The following is a 26421-nucleotide window of genomic DNA, read 5'->3' on the forward strand; positions in this document are numbered from 1 at the left end:
AATGCATCAAGGCTTCCGTCCCCACCCTTGTGCATCTGCCAGGCAAATTCAGATGCCAGGTTGGGCAAAACTGTCTGGGTTGAAGGTTAAAACCACCCTGTGCAGTGCCTGACCCTGGGGCTCAGAGTCCTGGCATATTTAGAAAGAGCTAAAAGCAAAGCTTTGGATTTGCAATATGGAGTTCTCCTTACGTGGCTCCATTTGGGAAGCCTGGACCATGAACAAGAGGGCATAAGCAGAGGAAGGATCAGGTTATATTTAATGTTCCTTCTGACCTATTCCATATCAAGAATGTGGGGTTAGATAGATTATTTCCACAAGCTCACTCTACCTTTGAAAATGCCAACAAGGGCTCGTATTGCCTAGATCAGCTGTTACAAAAAGCCCCTTGGGTATAAGTCAGGCCACGCACTCACCATTGACTCCCATTGTGAACTGCAGACTCGTTACTGAGCATCACATAGAGCTGAGTGGGGGGGGAAAGAAGGAGAAAGAGAAAACACCACCAGAATTTTCTCAGCAGAATCCAGCAAAGGGCTGAACTTTCCTAGAAGGGGTAGAAAAACAGGACTATCAAATGGTGAGCTGGATTTCCCATTGCACTGTGCTCATCCCCAGGTTCTTCTCCAGCATCCACCAGTGCAGAGGCTGCCAAAATTCACGCCTCCGTGGGCTGAGAACCGTGAGCTGTGTAATGCTCCAGATATTTAATTAACAAAGGCTTAACGCTGAGCCTTTGAAAGAAACAAGAAACTTATTATTAGCACTTGTTTTATTATTAGTGTTAATTAAAGCAATGAGGCACAATGTTCCCACTGAGGATTGCAGGTGAAGGGGTCAGAGATGTGCAGCACAGGATGGGGGGACACAATCTGTTCCATGGCCACCTGGGTGCCAAACCCACCCTGGGAGGGTGAAACCAAAGCAGACAGAAGCTCTGGGCTGGGCCTGAGCCCGACTGAAAGCATTTAAGGGAAGGAGAGATAAAATCTCCTATCTTCATGCTTTTAAAGCAGTCCAAGTTCTCACGTATGTTGTGTTGTGTCAATGGATGGAAGAGGAGGAGGTGGGGAGTGGAGACAGCAAATCTCACCTGAACTGGAGTTCTATTATCTCAGCTCACAGTGCTGAGAAGGGAAGCGGGTTGCCACCAACCCAGTGAGAAACCATCCTCACTTTCCTTCTGTCATCACAGCACCGTCACAACTCAGTGCCAAGAGCATTCCCTGGGGATGGCTCAGCCCAGTCAGCAGCAGAGGAGGGGACAAGAAACGGGCCAAGAAAAGGACAATGAACCCAAAGGAACCACCAGAAATGGGAGAGGCCAGGAGTGCCAAAATGGGACTTCTTTCAGTCCTGCTCTGTCCTTATCTGTGTGATAGCGCCTTCTGAATGATGTCATTAGGTGTGATTTATCAAGGAGAAAATAAGGAGTATTCCACAGAAGGTCTCTCCCTCCTGTACTATTTACAGTAAATAAGGTGTTTGGATTTAGGCAGAGCCAGGTCTGTATGGAGGGAGTAAACAGAGCTGGAGTCTAGAAATAAGTTGTTATAAACCATCCAGATCAGTCTAATCATGTATCTTTACCTACAATGGGGGGAGAGGTGGGGTCAAACTGCAGGGAATGGGCTGGGAGAGGAGATTTTATAGACACCTCAGCATGAGGTTGGAGAATGGGGACTTCTCCATCCCCTGCCCACAGCCCTTTGTCTGCTGCCTTTCCTTCCCGACGTCTGACTCACCTGCTTTATTTTTACCTCTCTTTAATATGACAACAGATCTACTCCCGCGCACGACCGCGTGCCTCTTCCTAAAGGCTGAGAGATAAAATAAAACTTTGTAGAGAAGTATTTATAGATCCTTGGTGTATGGTGTGATACTGAAGCACAGACACAAACAGGGCGGTCCATGGGATGGAGGTGATTCAGCAGAGCATCACCCAGAATCAGTTCTACCTGACGCTTAATCCCGCAATGCCACCCTGGTGCTGACACATTCTTGCCTCTTATGTGACAAGAAATTGTAATTGCTGGGTTATGTGGGCATGACCTGTATGGAGAAGTGGGAAGGAACCCTGGGATTCACCCGTGATTCAGGGGAAAATCCACTGGGAAACGTGCAGCTCCAGCACAGCAGGATGGATTGTGTGGTTTTCCTTAAGCTACAGCCCCCATCCCTGTGTATTTCCATGGGAGCTGCAGAAATGTTGTGGCTGAGTGCTGGAAGTGGGACAGCAATGCCAGAAATGCAGCTAAAAGTTCATGTGTCGCCTTGAAAACCATAAAGCTGAAGATCTTCAGCCTTGCTATGGAGGTGGGAACATGACCCACCTTATTACCACCTCAGCTGGTCAAGGTTTCCCCAAATAAAACTAAAGGTGTTTCATTTGAAGTGCTGAGAGATAATAGGAGTAAATTAAAGAAGGACAAAGGGAAACCAGAACAGAAAGTAATTGCAGCTATAGGAAGATGAGAGGGATCTCAGACCAATGGGTGAACCTCAAACCGTTGAGCTCTGGGGTTTGGTATCACTGCCATTATCACAGTGCTGCAGATTAAGGCTAAATCCAACACAAATAGCAAGAGAAAAATACGTATATATATATATCATTGTTAGGACATTCCATAAAGACAGGTTGAAATTAGAAACAAGGAACTTCTTAGGGCTAACTCCAAATCTCTCATTAAAGTTTCCGGTTCCATTGAGCAATTCAGTGAGAATATTCCTACCCTAAGCATAATCCGCATCAGCTGCCACCCGTAACCCGTTGTCTTTCACATGGACACACGATCACGTTTGGCTCTTGGCCCATGTGTCATCCCAGCACATGAAGATGTACAAGAAATGATGCTTCTGCATTAGGAACGTCGCTTCCGCTGGATGCTGGCTGCTGATGACCCCAATCTATTACGATCTCCATCACTGGCGTCACTTTGCACAAAATACCTTCCAATCTCTTTCATAGGGAGGTGAAGGAATTAAGGCACTATTAATAACCCCACAGGACAATTAGAATGCTAAAAGCACAGTGCATCAAAGGGAAAACGTCGGAAGCTGAACACAGCGGATAGAAATGGGCTGGGATATGTAATTATGCTGCACTTGCCAAGAGATGTCTCATGTCCCAGATAACCCTTTGGAAGAGTATAAAAGCTCCCTCACTCTGATTTCCCTCATTCTCTCCTCTGCTCCCATACATCTCCATTCCTGTTGCTGAAAAGGTGAGTCTACTTTATCTGTTTCTCCTCAGTTTCTCTATGATACCATTTGCTTCCATACAAGCTTTGGTAGAGCTGGAGCACGGTTCCAACTCCTTGACTCCAGAGCATGGTCATGGTAGAGATCGAGTTCTTGTGATCCACATAAGCTGTTTTATTAACATGAATGAGAAGGGGGATGCAGGTACAGGCACAAAAATAAAACCCAGAAATACTGGAAACTAAAGAAAGAGAAGGTCAGAGAGAGAACTTTATGAGAAATACTTAGGAAGTGTTTGAAGGAGAAGGAAATTAGGGCAACTGGGGGCTGCTGTACCAGCATGACATCTCTCTATTTTTCCTCCTACAGCTTTGCCAGCACTCCATAAAGATGTGCTCCCGTGGGTCCTCCTGCCACACCAATGAGACCTCCTGCCACGGCTCCCGCTCCTCCTGCCATGACTCAGAGCCCTCCTGCCATTACACCATCCAGAGGGTCTCCGTGCCCAAATACACCTACATGACACCATGCTGCCCCCCGGTGCAGACCTTCTGCCCCCCAGTGCAGCGTTACTGCCCCCCAGTGCAGCCCTGCTGCCCACCTGTCCCCTATTGCCCCCAGTACACCAAGAACATCTGCAAGCTGCCATCATCATACCCCAAGTACTAGATGCTCCAGCTGCCTGATGCTCTCGATGCCCAACGTTCAAACCACCAGATTCCCATTTGGGGACCCCAATTTCCATTTGGGATGAATCCTTGAATCCTTCTTCTGTGATTAGAATTTCCTTCAAAATGTAAATTTGATCCATTTCTATGTAGTTAACAAGCAACATCCAGTCTTTGTTCTTCTCCTGAAGGCTGGGAATGGCTTGTCCTGGTAGTACCTTACTTAACAATGTGTCATCCTCCAACCATGTAGATAATAAGCCAATAAAATTTCATTGCCCAAAAAAGTTTGATTTGTTGACTCTTTAACATCCTTACTTCAGAATTATCTTTACCTCTGATGACTTCAGCACGGCTTCTTGCTCTTCTCATACATCACCAAATGCCCACCTGCCAAAGTGCCATAATGAGTGAGAGCCACTCATCCCAGCCATGCTCCTGCAGAGGGTGGATGCCTTTATGTACAGCACACAGAGAACCCTCCTGCACCCAGTTACCCTGGCACTGCCAGTCCCTGCTCCCTAATTCAGCAGCACAGCGTGCTTCCTTTCCTAATCTGACTCAGAGTTGCGAAGGGTTTGAAGTGTCTAATAAATGCAAATAGGCACCTAGAGGACTCCTCTAACCCTCCTTCTTTCACTGGACTGCAAATTACTATTTTCAGCATATGCTGCATAGAGAATTAAATGTGAAACTTCTCTCTGCTTTTACAACCTAAGTTAATCCTTATCTCCCAGCCACCAGCCCATCTAGCTGAGATGTCTGTTCCAGAACAGGATGGCTCACTTCCTTCTGCCGGTTCCTTTGCATCAGTGTCACAAAGAGCTCGACAATTAATTTCCCCTTATGCAGCTGATTTCTGGTAGCTGTGCTGGGGTGAAGTGACGGCACCCAACAGGACAAAGGGCTGACATCAGGGCCCTCCCAAAATACACCTCTTTATCAGCCTTGCTGAACCATTTCTACATTGCTTATAACACCTGGGTTGTTCAAAGGGCTGCAGGTGAGCTTATCCAAGGCTAACTTAGGGGTTTTTTTTGCTGAGTGATAACCCTGAGAAATCAAGAAGTAAAATAAACCTAACCAAAATATGAAGGCATTCTGGCCTGGGGTGAGTTCACCATGATTTAGCATCTCACAAAACGTTGCTATTCTGCCAGCTTTTTATCTCAATTTATCATGAAAGCAAACTCCAAATGATATCCCTGTCAGGATAACTGCTGCCTCATGAGCTCAATCAGCAACTTTTCTGACCCCCTGTTCTACCTGCAGCAGCATTGATCCAAGGATCGCTCCCTGAGGGTCCTGCAGCTCCCACTTGGATAATAATCCCAGTATAGATATGAATATCAGTTGTATTGCCTTCAAGTCAAGTCGTAGAGCAGTGTGAGGGAAAAGGAAACACTGCAATGAGTAAAAACTACAGAAGTGCTTAATTGAATCAGGAGCTCAACGTGATTTGGGATCTGAAAATAGGATGCGAGTTGGCCAAGAGTTGGCTTAATGGCTGGGATTTGATATCCTCATCTTCTAGGAAGGATGTAAACAGCACGGAGTGGTGGCACAAGGGAAGAACAGCAAATTGTTGGTGAACTCACAAGTGGAATGAAAAAACTGGGATTGGGAACATCCTTCTAACGTCATCTCCGGTGTTTAGGTATTAGGTGCGCTTGGGCCAGTCAGCAGGACTTCCCTCTAAGGATGGTCCGTGTGAGTTGCAGCTGTTAATTGTAATTAATCCCTCGTGTCACGACAGATGTATCAGCAAAAATGCGAGTCTGCCACACCGACCAAGGGGCAGCAGGTAGGGTAGGAGTCAACGCTTTGAACTGCTCGTTGATGCAACGCAGGTTACCCAATGACAAATCACTCTTTAACTCCAGGGTTTGGTTCGTTCCTAATATATAAATATCTAACTACCTACAAAATCCTCTTATAACACAGATTAGGAAATCTACTGCCTATTAACGTGTGAAGGGAAAAATAGTAATTGGCTTTCCTGACCGTGTCAAATAGGAAATGCTTAAAAAGATAAATATGAATGTGTTGATTGTCAGCATTGCCAAAGGATGCATAACCTCTTGGACAAGCCCATTGGGAGCATATAAAAGTACAGATCCCCTGCTGTTCCTTCATTCAGCTTCACTTCTCAGTTCTCTTCCCTGCTCCTGCAAAGGGTAAGTTGGGTTATATTGAATTCACTAATACCTGGAATCAGAAATCACACTGGATTTTGGCTGACTGGTTCTGTGTTCAGACATTGCCTGTCTTGTTTTCAGCCTGTGACTGGGTGCCTTTGGGGTCTAGCATGGAATTAATTCCCAAACTCCTTGGAAATGGAGGGGGAGACAGAGCAGCTAAATCAGTGATGAGTAGCAGTTGTAAATTTCAGTCTTCAAATGCCATCACCAATATCTTGCTAGGGAAATTTCCATCTGAATGGGACCACTGTCGAGTATCCCCAAAAGGACCCAGTATTGTCCATTTTGGAGTTAGGATCTCCCACATGTCACAGAGTAGAGGAGAATGAACTTCCCCAGAATAACACAGAAAAACCACAAGAAAGGATGTAGCAATTAAGAGGGGAGCTGATGAACAAGCATGACGTCTTTCTTTTTCCTCCTACAGCTTTGCCAGCACTCCATAAAGATGTGCTCCCGTGGGTCCTCCTGCCACACCAATGAAACCTCCTGCCACGGCTCCCGCTCCTCCTGCCACAACTCGGAGCCCTCCTGCCATTACACCATCCAGAGGGTCTCTGTGCCCAAATACACCTACATGACGCCGTGCTGCCCCCCGGTGCAGACCTTCTGCCCCCCAGTGCAGCGTTACTGCCCCCCAGTGCAGCCCTGCTGCCCACCTGTCCCCTATTGCCCCCAGTACACCAAGAACATCTGCAAGCTGCCACCACAATGCCCTAAATACTAGCTGCAGGATCCAGCCACACTCCACCACCACTGGCTGCCCCCTCCTCGGACACCGTGACCATGGGTTGATGCATTGCTATGGACATCCCAGGGTCTCTGCTCTGTTCTTCATCACTGCTGTACATGATGTGATCTCCAAGTCATCTTTCAAGGATTCACTATTTCCAATGATTTGGGAAATGTTCTCTCTGTGTATTTAGTGCATAATTGCCATTGGGAATCTTTTCATGCTTCATATTTCTGTTTCAGACTCATCTGGCTGTGGGAAACAATAAAGCTTACAATTAATTTGACTCGTATTCTCCTTTCATTTCCTTATTCACTTTTCAGGCTCTTGGATTCCTCCCTTCAAAGTCCTCCTTTACAATTGTCACCATTGTCGGTGTCCAACAACAATTTCTGGGTACACTTGGGGAGAAAATCATAGTATCATAGTCTCGTGCGGGTTGGAATTGAAAATAGTTAAATTAATAGAGAAAATAAGTCTTCATCTACCAAAGCTCCATGTGGGTCTCAAGGGCTGAACACCACAAAGCTTCCCCTCCTGCCACCAACCCACCAGCTATTCTGCAGAGGTTCCTCACCCCACTGTCTTGGAAACAACAACAACAAAAGACCATTGGTTGCAGATTGAATGGTAGCTTATAGGGACACGTAGAGTTTATTCCTTGAAAGGGTAATAAATAATTCACAGTTGCCCTTCTTCTTAGTCAATACATGCAAATAATGTACTCCAAGATCAGCTGTTTAACTTGACCATATCAATGCTTCCAAATATCTCAGTATCACTGTATAGCTGAGTAAACAGAAGTCATGCACTTCTCTTCCCCACGCCAGCACTGTTTGCTGTTAACACATCCTTTGGGAGGGAGAAATGGCCAAGCCCCAAGAAGGTTGATTTTGGGTAAGATTCAGGTACACCAGCAAAGCACCAATCCCAGCACCATAATAACCTCTTATTGAGAAATCATCAACCAAATCCTGCTGAACGTATCCAGGTGTGTGTCAACACCCACATCACTCAAAAATCAGCATTTCCTCACTCTAGGTTGGGCTCTCCTGGTGTACTCCTTTGGAACAGCTGCACGCAATGGATCTGAACTCGTCAGGGTTGTATTTTCAATGGCAGGCCCTGAATATGAAAGATTCAGAAACATTTGTGAGCAGTGAAACCTGAAGAAGCCACAGTGGGAAATATGTGGGGGAGATGGAAAGAGTTGAGGGGACGTCAATATGATGCTGCTGGAGGACAGCAGGAAGAAGGATAGGAGCAGGATGGGTGCAGACAGTGGGAAAGCACCAATTTCATCACCTGGGCAGACTCAAGGCTCTGTTTAGTTCAGTGATGGAATCTCTAGGCTAGCTGACACTGCAGGTCTTGGAGGTCTTCTCCAGCCTAAATGATTCCATGACTTGCATTTGATAATGTCATTTCCTCTTGACGTTAAACAGCAGGTAAATTAAACTCCTGAGCTGTCACTTGAACACGGCAGTTTGCCTGCCACAGGAGTCAGCATTTCTGAGCCATAATGACATTTCTGCCCCTGATGCAATCCCAGGTGCCCAATGGCACGCTAATTAACATCTATCAGATTACTGTCAGTCTGCAGGAAACAGGAAAAATAGCACTTCCCAAATCCTCGTTAGGAGTGGAATATGGGAGAGAATATCACGCGTCAAAGAGGAAGGGCTAAGACATGGGCAGCGCCAACACGTGCCGTATTGAGCGCGTGAATAATCCCATTGCCATTGCACAGCGGTGCCTCATGCCCAAGATCACCATTCGGAGCTGCATAAAAGCCTGCTCGGCCCAGTCCTCCTCACTTGCCATCCCTTACTGACTCTTCTCCTGTTGCTGCAAAGGTAAGGCCATTTCTCCTCTTCATTCTGGCATCAGCAGCTCCATGTTGCTGTATGAAGGGTCTGGGGTGGAAAATTGGCTTGGGGAGAGGATGGTGGGGCTCCCTGTGTTGGATTGAAGGTCTGGGCTTTGTGCAGGAATGGACAAAGCAAGTTGAGAGGGAGAGGGTGAGGCAGAGCCAAGGGGGCACGTGGGATAGACCAAGAAGAAATGGAAAGAGAGAATTCAATAGGGAGATCAAGAATAATTTTGAAAAGAAAGAAAGGAGTGGGTGAGGGTGGGTGAGAAGCACACCTGGGTCTCTTCTCATCGCCATCATCTCTTGATCCTCCTACAGCTTTGCCAACACTCCATAAAGATGTGCTCCCGTGGGTCCTCCTGCCACAGCCATGAGACCTCCTGCCACGGCTCCCGCTCCTCCTGCCACGACTCAGAGCCCTCCTGCCATTACACCATCCAGAGGGTCTCTGTGCCCAAATACACCTACATGACGCCGTGCTGCCCCCCCGTGCAGACCTTCTGCCCCCCAGTGCAGCGTTACTGCCCTCCAATGAAGCCCTGCTGCCCCCCAGTGCAGCGTTACTGCCCTCCAATGAAGCCCTGCTGCCCCCCAGTGCAGCGTTACTGCCCACCCATCTGCCCCCAGTACACCAAGAACATCTGCAAGCTGCCACCACAATACCCCAAGTTCTAGTTGCAGGATCCAACCATGCACCCGGCTCTGCAACCCATGGACACCTCCCTGCTTGATGTCCTGACCTCATCCTCAGCGTTCATTGCTTATCAGCTGTGCTGCTTCTCCATGGGCAAATGCTTGCAAAGCATTTGGAGGGCTGTGCAATATCAGGGTGCAGCACCTGTGGTTCATTATGTTTGAGCTCTTTCCACCAGTGCAACGCACGGTGTTTGCTGCCAGTAGTTTCCTTCTTGCTTTGCTTTTTGCCAGAAAATAAAAGCTGCATTTCAAGCATTCTGGAAGTGTTTAATCACTATTTTGTCCTATTCAATTTGTGGGTTTCGAGCTGTGTTTTAATCTCTATTAGACTCAGCCATAGCATGAAGAGTACCAAGGAGGGGTGGAAGTTGGGGAAATGCCCACAGCATCACATAGAGAGGCTTCAAGCACCGAGCTGGGTTAATTCTGGGTGAAAACTGAACGTTTGCAATGAGCAAATGCAGTGAGGGTGTAAGAGCTACAGGCAGGGGCTGCACAGTCACGTTTGCACTCCATATGGGATCTTTAAAAGGTGCTGCTATATTTGGAAACAAAACAAAGCAAATCCTGCAGGGACACGAACGGTGCATTGGAACAGCTTCAATTAAACCTTTTTCTACAGTGTAAAATGAGCAAAGGTTTCCCAAGCGTGATTCATCCATCCTGGGGCAAGCAAAGCTGGATGAGCTGCACACTGGAAGTCCCCAGTAAATAACCTGTTGGGGCAGAAGTAATTGGAAATAGTACTCTACAAGTTAGGGAAATTTGTCATTATGGAGGAACAGCCTATTAAAGAGGAAAAGTTGCCAATTGAAGACACAGGGCAATTAATTATAGATCTGAATCCTTCTTGTTGCCATTACAAAGAGATGGCTCACTTTTAGGCAGCTGGGGGGAAATGCATTAAAAACTCCTTCACTTCTGCATTCCTCATTTCTCTCCAATTGGGTGTTGGGTCAATAATTGGGATGGATCCAACAGGGTGTTGGGTCAATAAATGGGATGGATCCAACTGGGTGTTGGGTCAATAAATGGGATGGCTCCAATTGGATGTTGGGTCAATAACTGGGATGGCTCCAATTGGGTGTTGGGTCAATAACTGGGATGGCTCCAATTGGATGTTGGGTCAATAATTGGGATGGCTCCAATTGGGTGTTGGCTTTTATTGCTCACAAGTGGTTTTGCCTTCAAGTACACGCATTCACTTTCCTTTCATGCCCCAGGCTTTCAACTTTCTATTCCATGACTGATCACAGCACTTTTTGCTTCTTACTCCTTTAGTCCCACAAAGGACTCACAGCTCTGACTGGGTTATGTTTTCCTCTATGCTTAAGCCTGAAGTGCTGTTAAGTTCAGGATGAGAAGTTGCAGACATAGCAGGGAACAAGAATGAAAGCTCTGTCAGCTTCATCACCTGCACTAGCAAAGATCAAGCACTGGGTGGATGTTTTACTTCACTGGAATATATAGAAAAATAATAATAAAAATCTGAGACCATAAAAATGTGCGAAGGGAAGAAGTTCTCTATGCCTAATGCTTTTGATAGCTCAAAGGAACACTTCTGCTCCACTGCATCAAACAGCTGATTTCCACAACCAGGATGAACTATTAGCAAAGCCCCGAAGGTTTAATGAGGGGGAATTTGCATTAGTTGTTACATGGCAATGATTGCTTCAGCACATCCATAATTCACAAGCAAAATAAACAACGCTGCCTTACTCCGAGCATCGTATGTAGGTCTCTGTGTTTGTTCACTAAGCCTTAAAGGTAATAGAGATTTCTGTTCCTTAAATCTTTCATTTTGTAGCAGGGGGGAGGGTTGAGGAATTGCTTTCTGATCCTCAGCCTCCCTGACCACTCCTGCTTCCCTGCAGCTCACCAGTTCCTTCCTAGCCACTCCCTGGGTTACCCTCATCTCCATTCTCATCAGCTGGTACCCATCTGTATTGCTAATTGAGCTCTAATGATATGCAGCGACCTGGTGCAGCTGGATCATTAGCATGAAGCTAAACAAATTCCATGGGAGGTGAAACTGGTGTTTTAACAGATGGGAAGCTGATCTGGGTAAGAGTTTGCCTGGAGAAAGGGGACTTGGTAGTCACTTTTATGATTCAAGGCCATGAGCCAAGCCTACCAGCAGCTCCCCAACAGAACAGGAGTGGGAATGAATGCTCGATGCCACCAGTTGAACTGAATGTCACTAATGACGACTTCTATCCTCAGCATCTGTGATTCTGGGTTTTGCTGTGTTCCAGGGAGGCTTTGGAACTCAGAAGGCCTGGATCTTCTTACATTCACCTCAATGAAGATGAAGGAGAAGGAGGGCTGGGGTCCTCAGGTGCTCCCAGGCACACAGACCCTCATAGCACAAGCATGGTGACCTCAGATACAAAGCATTTAACATCCAGTCATGGCCCTTGCCCCGTGCCTTCCCCCTGACCGGAGACAAGTTGTTAGGCAGACATGAGTTTGGAAACATTGAGATGCTCTGTGCATTATGTGAGGCCTTCAGGCCATCGTGAGAAATAAATATTAATGCCATTAATGAATAATTGCAATATGATCATTAGCATCGGTGCTAATGGCTGCCAATGGGTGACGGAGAACCGAGCGTAGAGTAGTTCCTAAATATACCTTCCATAGGTGGATCTGCCATTACCCGAGGGCATATGGGAACTTGAAAACTGAATAGGAATTTTGCAGATCAAGTCATGTTAAGCACATGCTGAATATGTAAGATTTCCAAAGAACTTTACTGTCTTGTTTCCATGGAAAGATGTAAAAAAAGGAACTGGAAGAAATATGGATTCTTGTTTGACCTGAGCTCTGTTTCCAATGATTCCATGATGAATTTGTTTGGTTCTTTCAGCTACAATTTCTGGTACTGGTGACACCGAGGCCGTGCATTTTCCCATATCTCAATTGAGGGATGAGATGCCAAGAGCTTTCTGCCCCATATTTGCTCTTCTGATGACCAGAGGTCCCAAAGAACACCATCAGGCTTTACTATCTCTGCCTTCATTAACAAAACATGGAGCTATGGAACTACATTTGGTGGAACCCCATGTAAAGAAATAAATATCATATTCAAGAGTGACTGACACCCAAAAAAGCACCTGGAATCCAATGCTCCTCAATCTGAGTTATGATTTGTATGTTAATTTACCACTCACTATCCATCCAACATCTCAGTGCCTCAGCACGAGCAGATGCAAAATAAGCAGAAACGTGCTTGTTAAGTAGTTCACGAGCACCACACATTAACTTGAGATTAAAAAATTGTAAAAAATTCACAGAATAAATTGATAATAACACAAAATTGAAGGGTTGGTCAAAAATAATGAGGCGAAGACCAAATAGATGCGGGCACATTCAACAAATAAGTATAGGCTTAGTGGGTAAATCACAAATTGCTGTGGGGTACCTCATTTCCGTCAGGGCCATTTTCAGCTAAATAAAAGGTCTCCCCATCCCTTTGCTCCTCATTCAACTGAATCCCTCAGTTAGCAAGGTAAGTGTTACCCAGGGTTGTCTGCTAACAAAGGTTCTCATTTGGCTTTGGTCAAGCAATGAATGGAAATGCTCTTTGATCTACAACTCGGAGACAGCGACTTTCCCATCCTGTTGGTCTACTGCTTAACTGCAAAAGGCTGTTGATGTGCAGAGCTGAGGCCTTGGGAGTGGAAAAGAAGCTTTAAGGGGATGGGAATACAGCAAGTGGTGCTCAGTAGAGGGCAGTTAGCTCCCAGGATAGCTCAAAAGATGTAGAAATATCAGTGGGACAGCACCAGGTAGCTCAATGTAAGTTTCAGTTTTGTGCAGCTCAGTAGAAATAAATGGGAGGGGATGTATATGGCTGCAAACTGTGGGCCTAGACAACAGCATCAGCATGCCAAAATAAAACACATCTCTGAACTTGGAGAAGTGGATTGTATCTTAATGTGCATTGTGTTTCAGATCCTCACTCCGTCCAGTTTGGACTAACACTACCAACAAACACCATGTGCCACAGTGTGTGCTGCTCCAGTGGATGCTGCTCTGTTGTCAAGAGCAAGACAGTGTGCTGCAGCCCTTGTCAGAAGACAGTCTGCTGTGATCCGTGTCAGAAGACAGTCTGCTGTGAACCATGCCAGAAGACTGTCTGCTGTGAGAAGACTATCTGCTGTGACCCGTGCCAGTCTTGCTGTGACCCATGCCAAAAGCCATGCTGTGACCCATGCCAGACCTGCTGTGACCCATGCCAGAAGCCTTGCTGTGACCCGTGCCAAACTTGCTGTGATCCGTGCCAGAAGCCTTGCTGTGACCCATGCCAGCAGTCTGTCTGCTGTGACCCGTGTCAGAAGCCTTGCTGTGACCCGTGCCAGACTTGCTGTGACCCGTGCCAAAAGCCTTGCTGTGACCCGTGCCAAACTTGCTGTGATCCATGCCAGAAGCCTTGCTGTGACCCATGCCAGACTTGCTGTGACATCTGCCAAAAGCCATGCTGCAACCCATGCCAGAAGCCATGCTGTGACCCGTGCCAGACTTGCTGTGATCCATGCCAGAAGCCTTGCTGTGACCCGTGCCAGACCTGCTGTGACCCGTGCCAGAAGCCTTGCTGTGACCCGTGCCAAACTTGCTGTGATCCGTGCCAGAAACCTTGCTGTGACCCATGCCAGACCTGCTGTGACCCATGCCAGAAGCCATGCTGTGACCCATGCCAGACCTGCTGTGATCCATGCCAGAAGCCTTGCTGTGACCCGTGCCAAACTTGCTGTGACCCATGCCAGAAGCCTTGCTGTGACCCATGCCAGACCTGCTGTGACCCATGCCAGAAGACAGTCTGCTGTGAGAAGACAGTCTGCTGTGACCCATGCCAAAAGCCATGCTGTGACCCATGCCAGACCTGCTGTGACCCATGCCAAAAGCCTTGCTGTGACCCGTGCCAGACCTGCTGTGACCCATGCCAGAAGACTGTCTGCTGCGAGAAGACTGTCTGCTGTGACCCGTGCCAGACTTGCTGCGACCCATGCCAGAAGCCCTGCTGCTGTAGCCAGCAGTGCGTGCAGACCTGCTACCGCCCCTGCTGCTGTGGCCGTGTGTCCTGCTGCTCCTACGTGGTGAAGAAGAAGCCCGTCGTGGTGTGCTGCAGCCCCGTGCAGTACTGCTCCCCGCTGAGGAAGTGCTGCGTGCCCATCAAGCAGTGCTGCACCTCAGTCAAGAAGTGCTGCTAAACCTGCCCTGCACAGGACAAACAGCTCTGCCCACAACCATCTCTGATGTGCAAGAAGAACAGGCACAAGGGGATGGAGACCTGACCTTGCTTCTGTTTCACACCATGATGGAGTACATGCCTAGTGATTTTCTTCTGCTTTCCAAAATTTAGGTGTCATCTTCCTTCTTTCATTCTCTCTTTTAATTACCAAAGATCTGAAGTGCACTTGGATATGTCACCCATTGTACAAGGCATGGAGATCTTATATATTCACTCTCTTCTTGGTGTATGGGATACGGGAAACATTTGCTTTTATTGTGGTCATTCTGTATTTTCTCTCTTGACTTGTAGACAATAAAACTTGGCATTAAGCAAAACACAAAATATCTTGTTGCTTGGTCGTTCTTACCACATTTTGCCTGGCACGTGTCCTTATCCTGGTGCCATATCCCAAGTCATCATCAGCCTCCTGAGGGCCAACATGTGCTTCCATTGCAAGGCAGAACATTTGGGAAACAGAACTGCTCAGCCTGGAATCTCATTGGCCTGAATTAGGTCATGTCTAAGGATGGCAGAGCGATGTGATGCTGTCTTACTGATCCTCTGCCTCAGATACCCGTCTCGATTTCAGCCATCAATCTTAGTGGTTAAGGGCAATACAATCTTAGGGCAATAGAACTGACAGGACTGAATGAAGCATAAATAATTCCAAGTTCTGAAGACACTCCACTTCTTACAATGCTTAGGAACCCATCCCTGATGGTAGAGTAAGACATGTCCCCTCCCTAGAAGCACTGAATGTCAGGTTGGATGGGGCTTTGGGCAAAGAGATGTCCCTGCCTACTGCAGGGGGGTAGGAATGATGATCTTAAAGGTTCCTCCAACCCAAGACCTTCTATGATTCTATGATTTCAATAGGTACTGAGAGGAATTCACTACTCCCTGAATAGCAGACACCATCTCCTTCCTCTAACACCTCTCACAATAAAATTGACAGCATACCTTTAATTGGTGGATCCTTCTTATAATAGCAAAGAGTTTCTTGTGCGGCGTTCCTCGATTATAAGCACTGGTATGAAACCCAGGAGCTGGGATAGAACTTAGAAGCTCCATTCCTCAAATAGCACACACATGAGTCAACAATACCCTCTCCACCTGGCTGAGACTTCCTTAACTATTAACATTCAGGACTCTGCTCTGAATTGCAAGTCTCAGGAAAGTGCCTTGAGCACTGTCTTGATTGCTTCTCTCAACCAGACCTTCAGACTATACACAATGTCTGCAACAGAATAATCTTCTCTAGCACTTCAGACTCCCTTGAGAAGATTATTCAAGTCTTTGGAAGCTTTTAAATCACAAGTAAATCACATTTAGTGCAATTGCGGAAGGATGTCCTATACCACGCCATAGAAAACCCTATCAGAAGTGTGTTCTGTCATGGAATCTTGTGAATGTTAATTTCAGCACGTGCTGGAAAAGCCACCATTGTAGATTCTTCCCATTTCACAAAGGTATTTCCACTCCCCAACTCATGGAACCACCGTGGAAGTTTACAAAGACGTGGCTTCCCTTGTAATGTGTGCAAGATCCAAGATCTCTGGTATTTCTGCCCCATTATGTCCCAGTATCTCCTCAACACGTGCATAAAAACCTGATTAACAACAGCCTTGAAGGCTCGTGTCCATTCCCACCCAGGATCCATCCTGGCCAATATAGAATCAGAGACTCATAGAATGAAAGAATCACAGATAGCCAAGGTTGGAAAAGACCTTCAAGATCATCCAGTCCAACCGTCTGCCTCTCACCAATAGTTCTCATTAAACCACGTCCCTCAACACAACCAACAATCAAACCTGATAAAAGAGCAATAAATAATTTATTTCATAGTTGGCACGTTGGAGGGCTTGCCCAAAGAGGACGTTACCTCCTGCAGCAAGTATCTGCCTATTACTATGTGGCCAATGCTCGCCTGGGGACAATTCCAGGAGAGACACCAATGTCAATGGAGATTCTATTCACATCTTAGGAAGAAATTACGTGTCCCAGCCATTGTGGGTCACCTGCCATCACTCCATCCACGCGCTCTGAGTCTGCTGAATGTGACAGCAGTTTTTAATCGCCACAAATAGGTGCTACATCAGCATCTTGGAACTCTGATCCTATATTGTCATCCCTTATTCTCAATTGAAAATCCTATCAGCTGCTTCTTGTCACATGGAGTTGTCCAGTTCCAATGGCCACAGTGCTTTTCCTCATCCCCAAACCTGTTTTATGGCATCTTCATTGTTCCCAACAGAATCACACGGTCAGAGTATTGTGCAGGTTGGGACCATTGAAGGTACAGAGAAAGGTAGAGCATGGGGAAATGTGATCAGGACTGGTTTTCTTGAGCATTGCAAAGGACACATAATTGAATCCTTAGTCTGAAAGACTCAACTTAAACTGATGAAACAAATGAATCAGCATGAATGCCATGAGAGCCAAGCTACATCCATTTCACATACCTTAGAAGCAACCTCAGGGAATGGAAAATATGGGAATAAACACAGAGAAAAGCTCAGTGTATCTAAGAAATAAAAGAAATAGATGTGAGGACAAAGCACCATTGTGACAGTCCTGTGCACAATGGGAAAAGAGAAAGACTTAAATCAATTTTGGATGCACAACCACCTTTCAGAGGCAGAAAAAATGCAATTCATGCTTAGCAGTTGTGTCTACCGGTCCCCTAAAATTGCAGCCAAGGGGGCACATGAGCAATGAAAGACATTTCCTTGTTCCAGGCATGGTTCTCCCACTTGCCTCAGCACCCCGAGCAAATTGCTGAGTGTCTCAAGGTCATTCCTGAGGAAGCAGATGGGATCACTCTATAGCTACGTCCCGTTCCCATGAATGTAAATTGATTAGAAAATTTGTACCTGTTGTTCATCATACGTACAACTAATTACGGGGCAGAATGGAGGTGGTGAGCAAGCAGAAAGAAGTCAAGATTAAGTACCGGAAGACATGTGAGAAGCAGATGTTGGGGGATAAGTGGTGAATTGCTGTATAATGCCTCATTTCCAGGGGTACCGTTTGGAGCCGTATAAAAGGCCGCCCACCCCTCAACTCTTCATTCGCTCATCTTGAGTTCCTCTCACCTGTTCTCACCAGTCAACAGGGTAAGTTGGAGCTTGAAGCTTGCTTTCTCAGCTGTGTTGTATTGTATCTGTGTGCTTTGTAGGAGGTTAGCTGTGATTTCTTGAGCTGCCTTGTTTGAGGTCAGTTCTGGAGATAGGTTTGGAGGTCCATCTGGTTGGCTTCTTTTTGATGGCTGCTAAGCCAAATGGCCAATGCCAAAACATGGAGATCTCAGGGACAGGCTGTCTTGGGGTTCTTCGCCATCCAGTTTGGGATGGACCTGGGGATAATAATAATAACAAACTGAAATTCAGGCAGAGAAAATAAGACTCTTTCTGTTCCTTTCCAGCTTTGCCTACACACCAACCACCACCATGCCTAACGGATGCTGCTGCTACTCCACTAAGTCCTGCAAGTCTCCGTGCTGCAAGACTCAGAGCTGCTGCTCCTCTCAGTGCTGCTGCCCCTCACAGTGCTGCTGCCCATCTCAGTGCTGCTGCCCATCTCAGAGCTGCTGCTGCATGCCCTGCTGCATGCCCATGACCTGCTGCTATACCATGAGCAACAACAGCAGCAGTGGCTGCTGCGGCTGTGGCAACTAAAACCCTGGGCAAGGGGCAGGGCTGCGCTCAGCTCCCCTGCTGCTGCGCTTCTGCTGCTTCCAACATAGCTCCTTGGTGCTGGATATGGATATGGATACGGCCCTAAGCACTCTCTTTGCTTAGAGACTACAGATCTCTCCTCTTCTTTGCTCGCCTTTCATCACCAAATGCCTGTAATGTGCTTTGAAGTTTCTACCCACTGATCAGTGTGATTTTCCTTTGTAAGCTCTAATCCTGCTGTTAACTTTGCCTCTTGGTGTATGGGATGTTAAATGCTTTTCATCACTGTTTGCTTCCATCTGTCTGGAAAAAAAGCATATATATCTATTAAAGCCTGTAGTTCATAGCACTGCAAAACTTGTGATGGTTGTCTCTTTGCTACGTGGTGCATCACTGCATCTATCGCATTCTATTTGCGTTTTCTTCCAGCAATGGGCTGCTGCTGGATAGATGGTGTGGACAGGGGGGCTTTGAGCACAGAATGAGCATCTCTGTGTCCCTGATGCAGCTCTGAACTTGTGCATGAGCCTATTGAGGTATAAGCTGGGTGTCTGCCCAAGCAGCCTTCCTACTTTTGCTGTAAAACTACAACGAAATAGGAAATAATATATAAACTCATGATGAGGGTGAATGGCTTTTGGAACACTGACACTGACATGGTCACACATAGGAGAGCTCTGTGTGCTTCAACCAGCTGTAGGTTTACTTAAGCACCTATGGAGATTCCCTACAAAGTTTAACATTGATGAGAAGGAGGTTTCCCAATACAGAGCTGAGGAGGTGAAAGAAAATCTGAGATGCCTCCATCAGGAAATGGTTGGGTCAGTTGGGGTTACACCATAACACAGCACATGAGCTCTGCTCTGTGACCCTCAGTCTGTGCCCAATGCCCTTTAACTGACTGCACCCCACATCAGTCCCTTTGCACTAGGATCTGTTGCCCACCCACTGAAGTCCTTGAGTATCCTGGTTACACACACATCACTATCACAATGGGAGATGCCCACTTAGATCCTCACCTCTTCCCGCTGCAGGATTTGCAAATGAGAACTTTTCCTGCTTGAAGGTGCAAGTGAAGTGTGCCCTTTTGATTCCTCCCCATTAATTGCCTATAAATTAATCAGTTCTCACAGGCAGGCAATGTATGCCTCCTCAGAAGGGATTTGCTAGTAAGGAAATGCCATGCATGTTCTCCTAACCTGCCTGGAGACCTTGCAATTACACGTGTTCCTTGTCCAGCGTTTTGCTCAAGGAATGACTCTCATTCCAGCAAAGCCTGAGAGGGAGCAGGTGGGATTTACTGCAGGGTGAAGCAGTGCTATGATCACATCTGATCCCCTTGCATGGTGTAGAAAGCAAAGCAGGGTTCCTGCTAATGCACTCGGGGCTGGCAGTAGCTCAGTATCATAGGATGCAGGGCAGACACAGGGAACTCACAAGGCAAGCTTCACCATCCACTCATTAAGCACCTCTCCTTCTCGGGGTAATGGGGCAATACCATCAAATGAAAGCCATGAATCTCAGCCACAGGAAAGCTTCCTGCTGAGTACTCTGTGTTTCTGCCAGCATCCAGCCCCACAGCAAAGGGCATGGGAGGCCAGTGTTAAACAAGCACTCGTTCTGCCTGGCTCAGTTGCCCAAGGCTTTACCTCGAGCTTCCTCCTCCCAGAAGATGGTTCCACCTCAATGACATCTATTCTTGTATGGCTTCAGTCCCTGCCTCCCGCTGAGCCCCATGACCCAACCTGGGACTGGTTTTCTGTACTGGTTTAGCTTTCCTGCCCTCAGCTTCTCTCAGTCAATGCTGTCTCTACAGGCCCTGGCAAAATGTGTCTCTCTCCCCATCTTTATACTCTGAAAGGCTGCATTGAGTTCTCCCCAGAGCCTTCTCTTTCTCAGGCTCAGTAACCCCACAACTGTCTCCCCAGCAAAGGTGCCCTCCTGCACTATGGACACTGCTTTTGGTGCAGCCCCTGCTGCCTTTCTGGGGATGTGTGTACATTGACAACTCATTTCTAACATTTCATCCACCAGAACCTCAACACCTTCCCCACTGCACCGCATTCACCAACCAGGGTCATCCTGATCCCAGTGCAGGATCATGTACTTGGACTTGCTGAACTTCTTGAGGTTATCATGCATCACACCCTTCCCCAGAGCTGTAGCTCCTCAAGTCGCCATTTACACAAGTGCAGTCCCTTGACTTTTTAATTAAAATGCAAAACCTTCCCCAGTGAGGTCAATTCAGTTCAGAGGGTTAGAAAAGTATTCCCAGTGAAGCAGAGCTGGTAGAGCAAAGAAGGAAACGTTCTTCTTTGTGTTGGTAATGCCCAACTCAAAGCTGGACCTCCCAGCCTGGAGGATGAGCAGAAGTTTAGGCAAACTAAAGGGACAACACAAGGACTCTCTTGGGATCAGGAGGGAATGAATGATGATCACATGGAGCCACGTGTTGGTAACCAGGAACTGATGTGACCCTGACATGTCCCAAGCATATGATCTGCATGTTCCTTCCTCAAACACGTATCCCATGACCGGGAACGAACTGATGTATATCCATGATATCCATCAAATATTTGTTTTACACTCCGGTCCGGTGAAACATCCCATCATACACCCAAAAAAAACACAACCTGGGGGCTTCAGTTTCAACCCTCACACTGACTCAGCATCAGCCACTGCTGAGTAAATCCCTGAGCATCTGTGTCCGTCACAGTCCGCGTTGGTCAAACGGATGCAGGGATGCATTTTTTGGCTCCCATGCAAAGCTGCAGCGAGGACAAATTCATTAGTATTCATGGGAGCCCTTTGATTATCTGCAGGCTAAATAGTTATGAGGCAAAATAAAGGTTGTGATCACAGATAATAAGGCAAAGAGTAAACATCAGAAGACACGTATAGCTAAAAAGTATGGGTTTGGGTTGGTAAACAGGGAAGTCTGAATGGTCAATGGCTGTCTCACTTCCAGGAGGAGGGTATGCGAAGGGCCTATAAAAGGTCCCTGGGTCCAGAGCACTTCATTCGCTCCTCAGCTTCCACTTCTCCACTTCTCTTCACAGTTCAGCAGGGTAAGTGAGAGCTTCTAAACCTTCCTTCCTATTCGCAGAAGAGAAATGCTATGGGTATCCGAATAGAGATGGGTACCTGGGTTGGATCTTTGGCCAACACTGGGCTTTAGGAAGGGATATGCTGGTGGCCTCATAATGGAGAGGCCATGGGAGCTTCGGTGGGACCATTCAAAGCAATGGGAGCATTTCAGGCTCTGAAGAACACTGTATGATTGCTGCTACAGTGTTAGGGATGGGGAGGTGGGCAGAAGTTATAGGCAAGACTTACTACCAAAAGAAACCCCACAAAAGCGAGTATCAGCTCCTTGAATCTCTATCACTGAGTGAATTCTGCATTTCCAAATCTGCTCCCTGTCTCATCCTGACTCTTTCTATTCCCTTCCAGCTCAGCCCACACAACCATCACCATGCCCAACGGATGCTGCGGTGGTAGCAACAACAACAACAACTGCTACACTGTCTGCTGCTACACCCCAAGGTGCTGCAAGTCGTCGTGCTGCTGCCCCTCTCAGTATTGCTGCCCCATGTCCTGCTGCATGCCCATGACCTGCTGCTACACCATGAGCAACAACAACAGCAGCAGTGGCTGCTGCGGCTGTGGCAACTAAAGTTGCTCCTGCTGCTTCCCCTTGGCTCCTCGGTGCTGGATATGGACATGGATACGGACAGGGACATGGATGTTCCTCCTTCTTTGCATAGAGACTGTAGATCTCTCCTCTTTTCTCACCTTTCATCACCAAATGCCTGGAATGTGCTTTGATGTTTCTCCTCTCTGATCAGTGTGGTTTATCCTTTGCGAGCACTAATCCTGCTGTTAATTTTCCTCTTGGTGTATGGGATGTTCTTCCTTCCTTGCTTTAATCTCCAATTAGTCATGAAAGAAAATAAAAGCTGTGCCTTATGACACTGCAAAGATCTGGTCCATGTCGATTTCTTTTCCATTTTCCTTTAAGCCATATTTCTGATCTGGGACTGTTTTATCAGCTGCTTACTTTCTGGTTACAAGGAATTTGCCAGCAACTCAGCATGATCCTAATGGCAGCACCCCAGAGCACACAGTGAACTTGGATCAGTGATCACCTTGGGAACAAGCAGCACTTGCTGGTATCAGTGTGCCAAGCCTTGCAGTCCCTGCCATCTTTCCACACTTACAAGAAGCTCCATCTGCAATAGATGCACCTCTATAACCCTACAGCAGAGATAAAGGTCCTCTTGTTAATGGAAACCTTCCATGTGCTGAGCAGTAAAGCTTCATAGCAGTCCAATACTTTACCAATAAATAGACAAGAGTCCCATCTAAGGCAGATGGTGCAAGGAGAGTCACTGAAAGATAAGGAGGTACAAATGTAGTTGGGAGGGTTTGGGAATGCTGCCTAATTCCAACTGGGGTTCTATTAAAACATGGCAGGGAGATCCAGAGGTGAAATATTTGTGCTTCTTTCTTTGCAAAATTCCATGGGAAGGACATCTAATATGATCAAAAACAAACAGAAGCCAGATTCTATAGAAACAGCATCATCATGGGGCTGCAGCAATGAGCTGTAAATCAAAACCAATGCTGGCTCTTCACCAAGGGTTTTTCCACCCTTACAAGCAAGTCCTGTGCTTCCCTGCAAAGCAATTACACTATTTTCCTGGAGCTGGAGAATAAATCATCCCAGCAAAGCCCTGCAGTCACACCCCTGCGTTCTGCACATGCTTTTCCCTGTGATTCAAACCCCATCGCTGCTCAGACAAAAGCTGAGCATCGCTCCTAGAGCTCTGCTTTGGAGTGGAAGTGTTTTTTGCATGGACAGCCCGGGGCTGATAGGAGAGATTCTCTGCTGGTGTTTAAACAGAAATGCAAAGAGGAGGAGCTCTAAGGGCAGTGAGTCAATGCAGAACCATCAGGAGGTGGACATGGCCCAGGACAATGCATAGCATGGTTGGTTGGTGAGGTCAGCACCACTCTGTGATGTCCTCATTCCAGCTTTTGCAGAGCATAAAAGGGTGTTTGGTGCCAAACCTGCTCACATGGGGTGAAAAGGCAGAAAATCCTGGTTGGTGTTGAGCAGCACCAGGGATTGTATTGATTTCCCAAAGTGGTAATAAAACCCAAAGAGTGGTTTGGGGGGTAAAAGCCCACTCCATGGCCAAAGGGCTTAGGGGTGGTGGGATAGGCTGAAACAGAGTGCAAAAATCAGTCAGCCATTACTGCAAGCAGAATTAATTCTTCTTCCATAATAGATAAATCACTTGTTTTGGCAAGAAGGTTATTCCTTTTCCAGGATGTGTTTATCTCTACCTTCTTTGAACTCTCTCCATGGAAACCCATCACCATTTGCACGCTGCTCCAACATCCCATTCCAGGGTATTTGGGATGTGGGATATGGATCCCCCATCCCCATTGATGGGTTTTCCTCTGCCATGAGACTTTCTGGGCACACCAGTCAGCATCACAGCATTCCAGGTATCCTTATCCCGTATCCCATCTGACGTACATTAGGTAACAGCCTATTTGAGCGTGACCGATGGCAGAACTAATTAGATAATGGCCAATGCATATGCAAAGAGCTACGCTGACATTACAGCGAGGGAGATGCTAATTGAAGGTGATTAATTCAACAGCAAGCCCCAGAAAAAAAAAAAAAAAGCAAAACAAAAAGATCCATGCAGAAGTGGCACTCAGTGCTCAGCTATTAATTCCCATGGCATGCCTCATTGCCAGGAAAACACAGCTGCATATAAAAGCTTTTGGCTCCGGTGCGGTCCTCAGGACTCGGACACTGCTCAGCCAGCGGTCACAGGGTGAGTTGGATTCCTTCAGATCCCTAATTTTTGCATAGAAACTGCCCCAAAAATGCAAAACTCTTTTGTTTTCTTTTTTCCCAGCCTGTTTATCCCCGAGGGCTTGGCCATCTCTGCTGCACGATGCAGTACCGTAAGGGCGAAGATGACATGGATACGTGCCACGATGATGCAACCTGCGGTTGCCACGACGGCCCTGTGAGCATCCCAGATCTCTCTCCATGCCACGAACGTAGCAGCCTCAGCCACGACATCGAGGGGTCCTGCCAGAGCGTGCCACAGGGCTGCCAACCCATTGAGCCCTGCCCGCCCCGCGACTGCTGCCCGGCACAGCACAGCTGGGATTATGGCAAACCCCGGCGGCGGGTGGAGGTGAGCCCTGTGCAGCCCATCTGTCCGCCAGTGAAAATCCACCGCCGGCCATTGCAACAGTACCGACCACCACAGCAGAAAGAGGAGCAGAGTTGCTGTAAGCCCCGGAGGAGAGTGGAGCAGCAGCCCTCGGAGGAGCCCATCACGCTGCATCCCGTGCCCCTGCAACACCGCTGTCCCTGCATCCCCTACTGCCATCCTCCTGTCCAGCAATGCCGTCCTCCTGTCCAGCAATGCCGTCCTCCTGTCCAGCAATGCCGTCCTGTCCAGCAATGCTGTCCTCCTGTCCAGCACTGCTGCCCCACCACTGTGCCCCTATCGCAGCATCCTGGCCAGCACCAGTGCAAGCAAGTACACATCTTGCCACCCTTCCAGCAGAAGAAATGAGGAGGGGTCCCACGCCAGCACGTTGCCCCACAATGCTGCTCCCAAACTCAGCGTGGAGGTGCTCTGCTTTTTGCTCAAGCTGCTGGTGCTGTCACCTCTGCTTTCTGGCTGCTGTTCTGCACACTTCAGGCACTTCAGGGTCCGTGGTCCCCTGCTTTATGATGGCACCAACACTCTAAATCCAGTTCTGGGTACAGCTGCCCAGGGAAGAGATGGATGCTGGAAGTGCTAATGGATGGAGCCCTGGGCAGCCCGACCTGGTGGGAGGTGTCCTGCCCATGGCAGGGGGTTGGACCAGTTAATCTTTAAGGTCCCTTCCAACTCAAACCATCCCAGAGGTTTTCCCCACCAAAGAACAGACTTTAATCATCCCAGCCCCACTTTGCTCCTGGATCTCCCACCTAGGGGGAAGGCAAGCAACCAGGTGATGGATGAACAACAAGAGGTACAGGCAGCTGGTAACCAGTGCTCCTTCTCTCACAGCCTCAGTGCATCATCATCTCAGGGCTGTTCCAAACCAGGCATGAGGCTGGGTTGGAAAAAGGCACTCACTGTGAGGGCAGGAGCAGCTGGGACTCCTGCAAGTTGACTTTCTCCCTGTGTATTCAAGAATAAAGCTGACAAAATTCCACTGACACTTGGTTCCTTCTTCTTTTACCCCATAACATCACCACGAGGAGATATTAAAAGTCATTACAAATCCCATGAGGAAATTGGTTAAGTAGAAAGCAGGATCTGAGTCCCTACATGAGGACCTCAGCCCCAACGACGGCCGTTTCATTGGGCTGAGCTGCAGCTGTGTGCTATGAACTCCCCTGCATGGTGGTACCCACAAAGGGGGAGATGGATGGATGCTCCATGGACTCCCCCATGGTCCATCACACACCCCATCCCTGAGTGACCCTGGCACATGCTGTTTGCTCCCTGTGTGCTACCACCCCATTAACCAGGCAGTAACACCACACCAGGACGCCATCCATCATGGAAATGTTAATCATGATAATTAGGTGTATGTCCCAGCACGTGAGGTGTATCTGTGCATGCCAGGAATGCTTTCACTCGGTGCAGGAAGCTCAGTCCTGCTCTTCCCCCACTGCTGATGTGCTGCTTTGCCAGCAAATCTTTCCCTGTATGCATTCATATACACAGTGTTCTTTCTTCCTATCAACCCCAGTCGCAGACCTGATCATCCCAAGCAACCCCAAGGAAAATCAGGGGGGGAAAAAACACATTTACTTTAGGCAGAAAACCACCACAATTGATTTTTATCCCATTGAACCAAGGAAAAACCCAGTTCCACTGGGACTTTAACTTCCAAAATCCCTCCCTGAGTCCATTCATTTCTTCCCCATTTCCTCCCACCGCAGCTCTATGGGAACCTCAGCTCAGAGCTGGGATGACCAAGGACACCATAGAGCTGGGCAGAAATGGAAGGGGCTCCATCCACTGTATTCCCTATCCACAGAATCAGTCCCTTCATCACCCAACCCATCAGCATGGTTTGCTCTCAGTGACTCAGTGT

At 47.5% G+C, this 26421-nt stretch overlaps 2 protein-coding genes and 2 long non-coding RNA genes across 5 annotated transcripts; all 4 read left to right on the forward strand.

The window, feature by feature from the left end:
• Positions 1 to 3196: 3196 nt before the first annotated feature.
• Positions 3197 to 4143, forward strand: LOC116654412 (uncharacterized). Its single transcript, XR_014941232.1, has 2 exons — positions 3197 to 3224; positions 3571 to 4143. It is a non-coding gene; the product is annotated as an uncharacterized LOC116654412 (long non-coding RNA).
• A 9190-nt stretch (positions 4144 to 13333) lies between these two features.
• Positions 13334 to 14944, forward strand: LOC107324408 (uncharacterized). Its single transcript, XM_015884386.3, has one exon. It carries the CDS (start codon positions 13374 to 13376, stop codon positions 14583 to 14585), a length of 1212 nt encoding a protein of 403 aa, XP_015739872.1. The 5' UTR covers positions 13334 to 13373; the 3' UTR covers positions 14586 to 14944.
• Positions 14945 to 17624: 2680 nt separating this feature from the next.
• On the forward strand, positions 17625 to 18636 carry LOC116654387 (uncharacterized). Its single transcript, XR_014941250.1, has 2 exons — positions 17625 to 17724; positions 18033 to 18636. It is a non-coding gene; the product is annotated as an uncharacterized LOC116654387 (long non-coding RNA).
• Positions 18637 to 24040: 5404 nt separating this feature from the next.
• On the forward strand, positions 24041 to 25510 carry LOC107324372 (uncharacterized). Of its 2 annotated transcripts, XM_085533717.1 has the most exons (2): positions 24041 to 24132; positions 24179 to 25510. In XM_085533717.1, exons 1-2 carry the CDS (start codon positions 24041 to 24043, stop codon positions 24897 to 24899), a joined length of 813 nt encoding a protein of 270 aa, XP_085389843.1. In that variant the 3' UTR covers positions 24900 to 25510. The 2 variants fall into 2 exon arrangements, with proteins under 2 accessions (XP_085389843.1, XP_015739835.2); XM_015884349.3 differs by lacking the exon at positions 24041 to 24132 and having other exon boundaries at positions 24230 to 25510.
• The last annotated feature ends 911 nt before the right edge of the window (positions 25511 to 26421 follow it).

The sequence above is a fragment of the Coturnix japonica genome, unplaced genomic scaffold (assembly GCF_054131305.1).
Source record: "Coturnix japonica strain WE unplaced genomic scaffold, WE-NBRP24 Scf062, whole genome shotgun sequence".
In the NCBI taxonomy this organism is placed as follows: domain Eukaryota; kingdom Metazoa; phylum Chordata; class Aves; order Galliformes; family Phasianidae; genus Coturnix; species Coturnix japonica.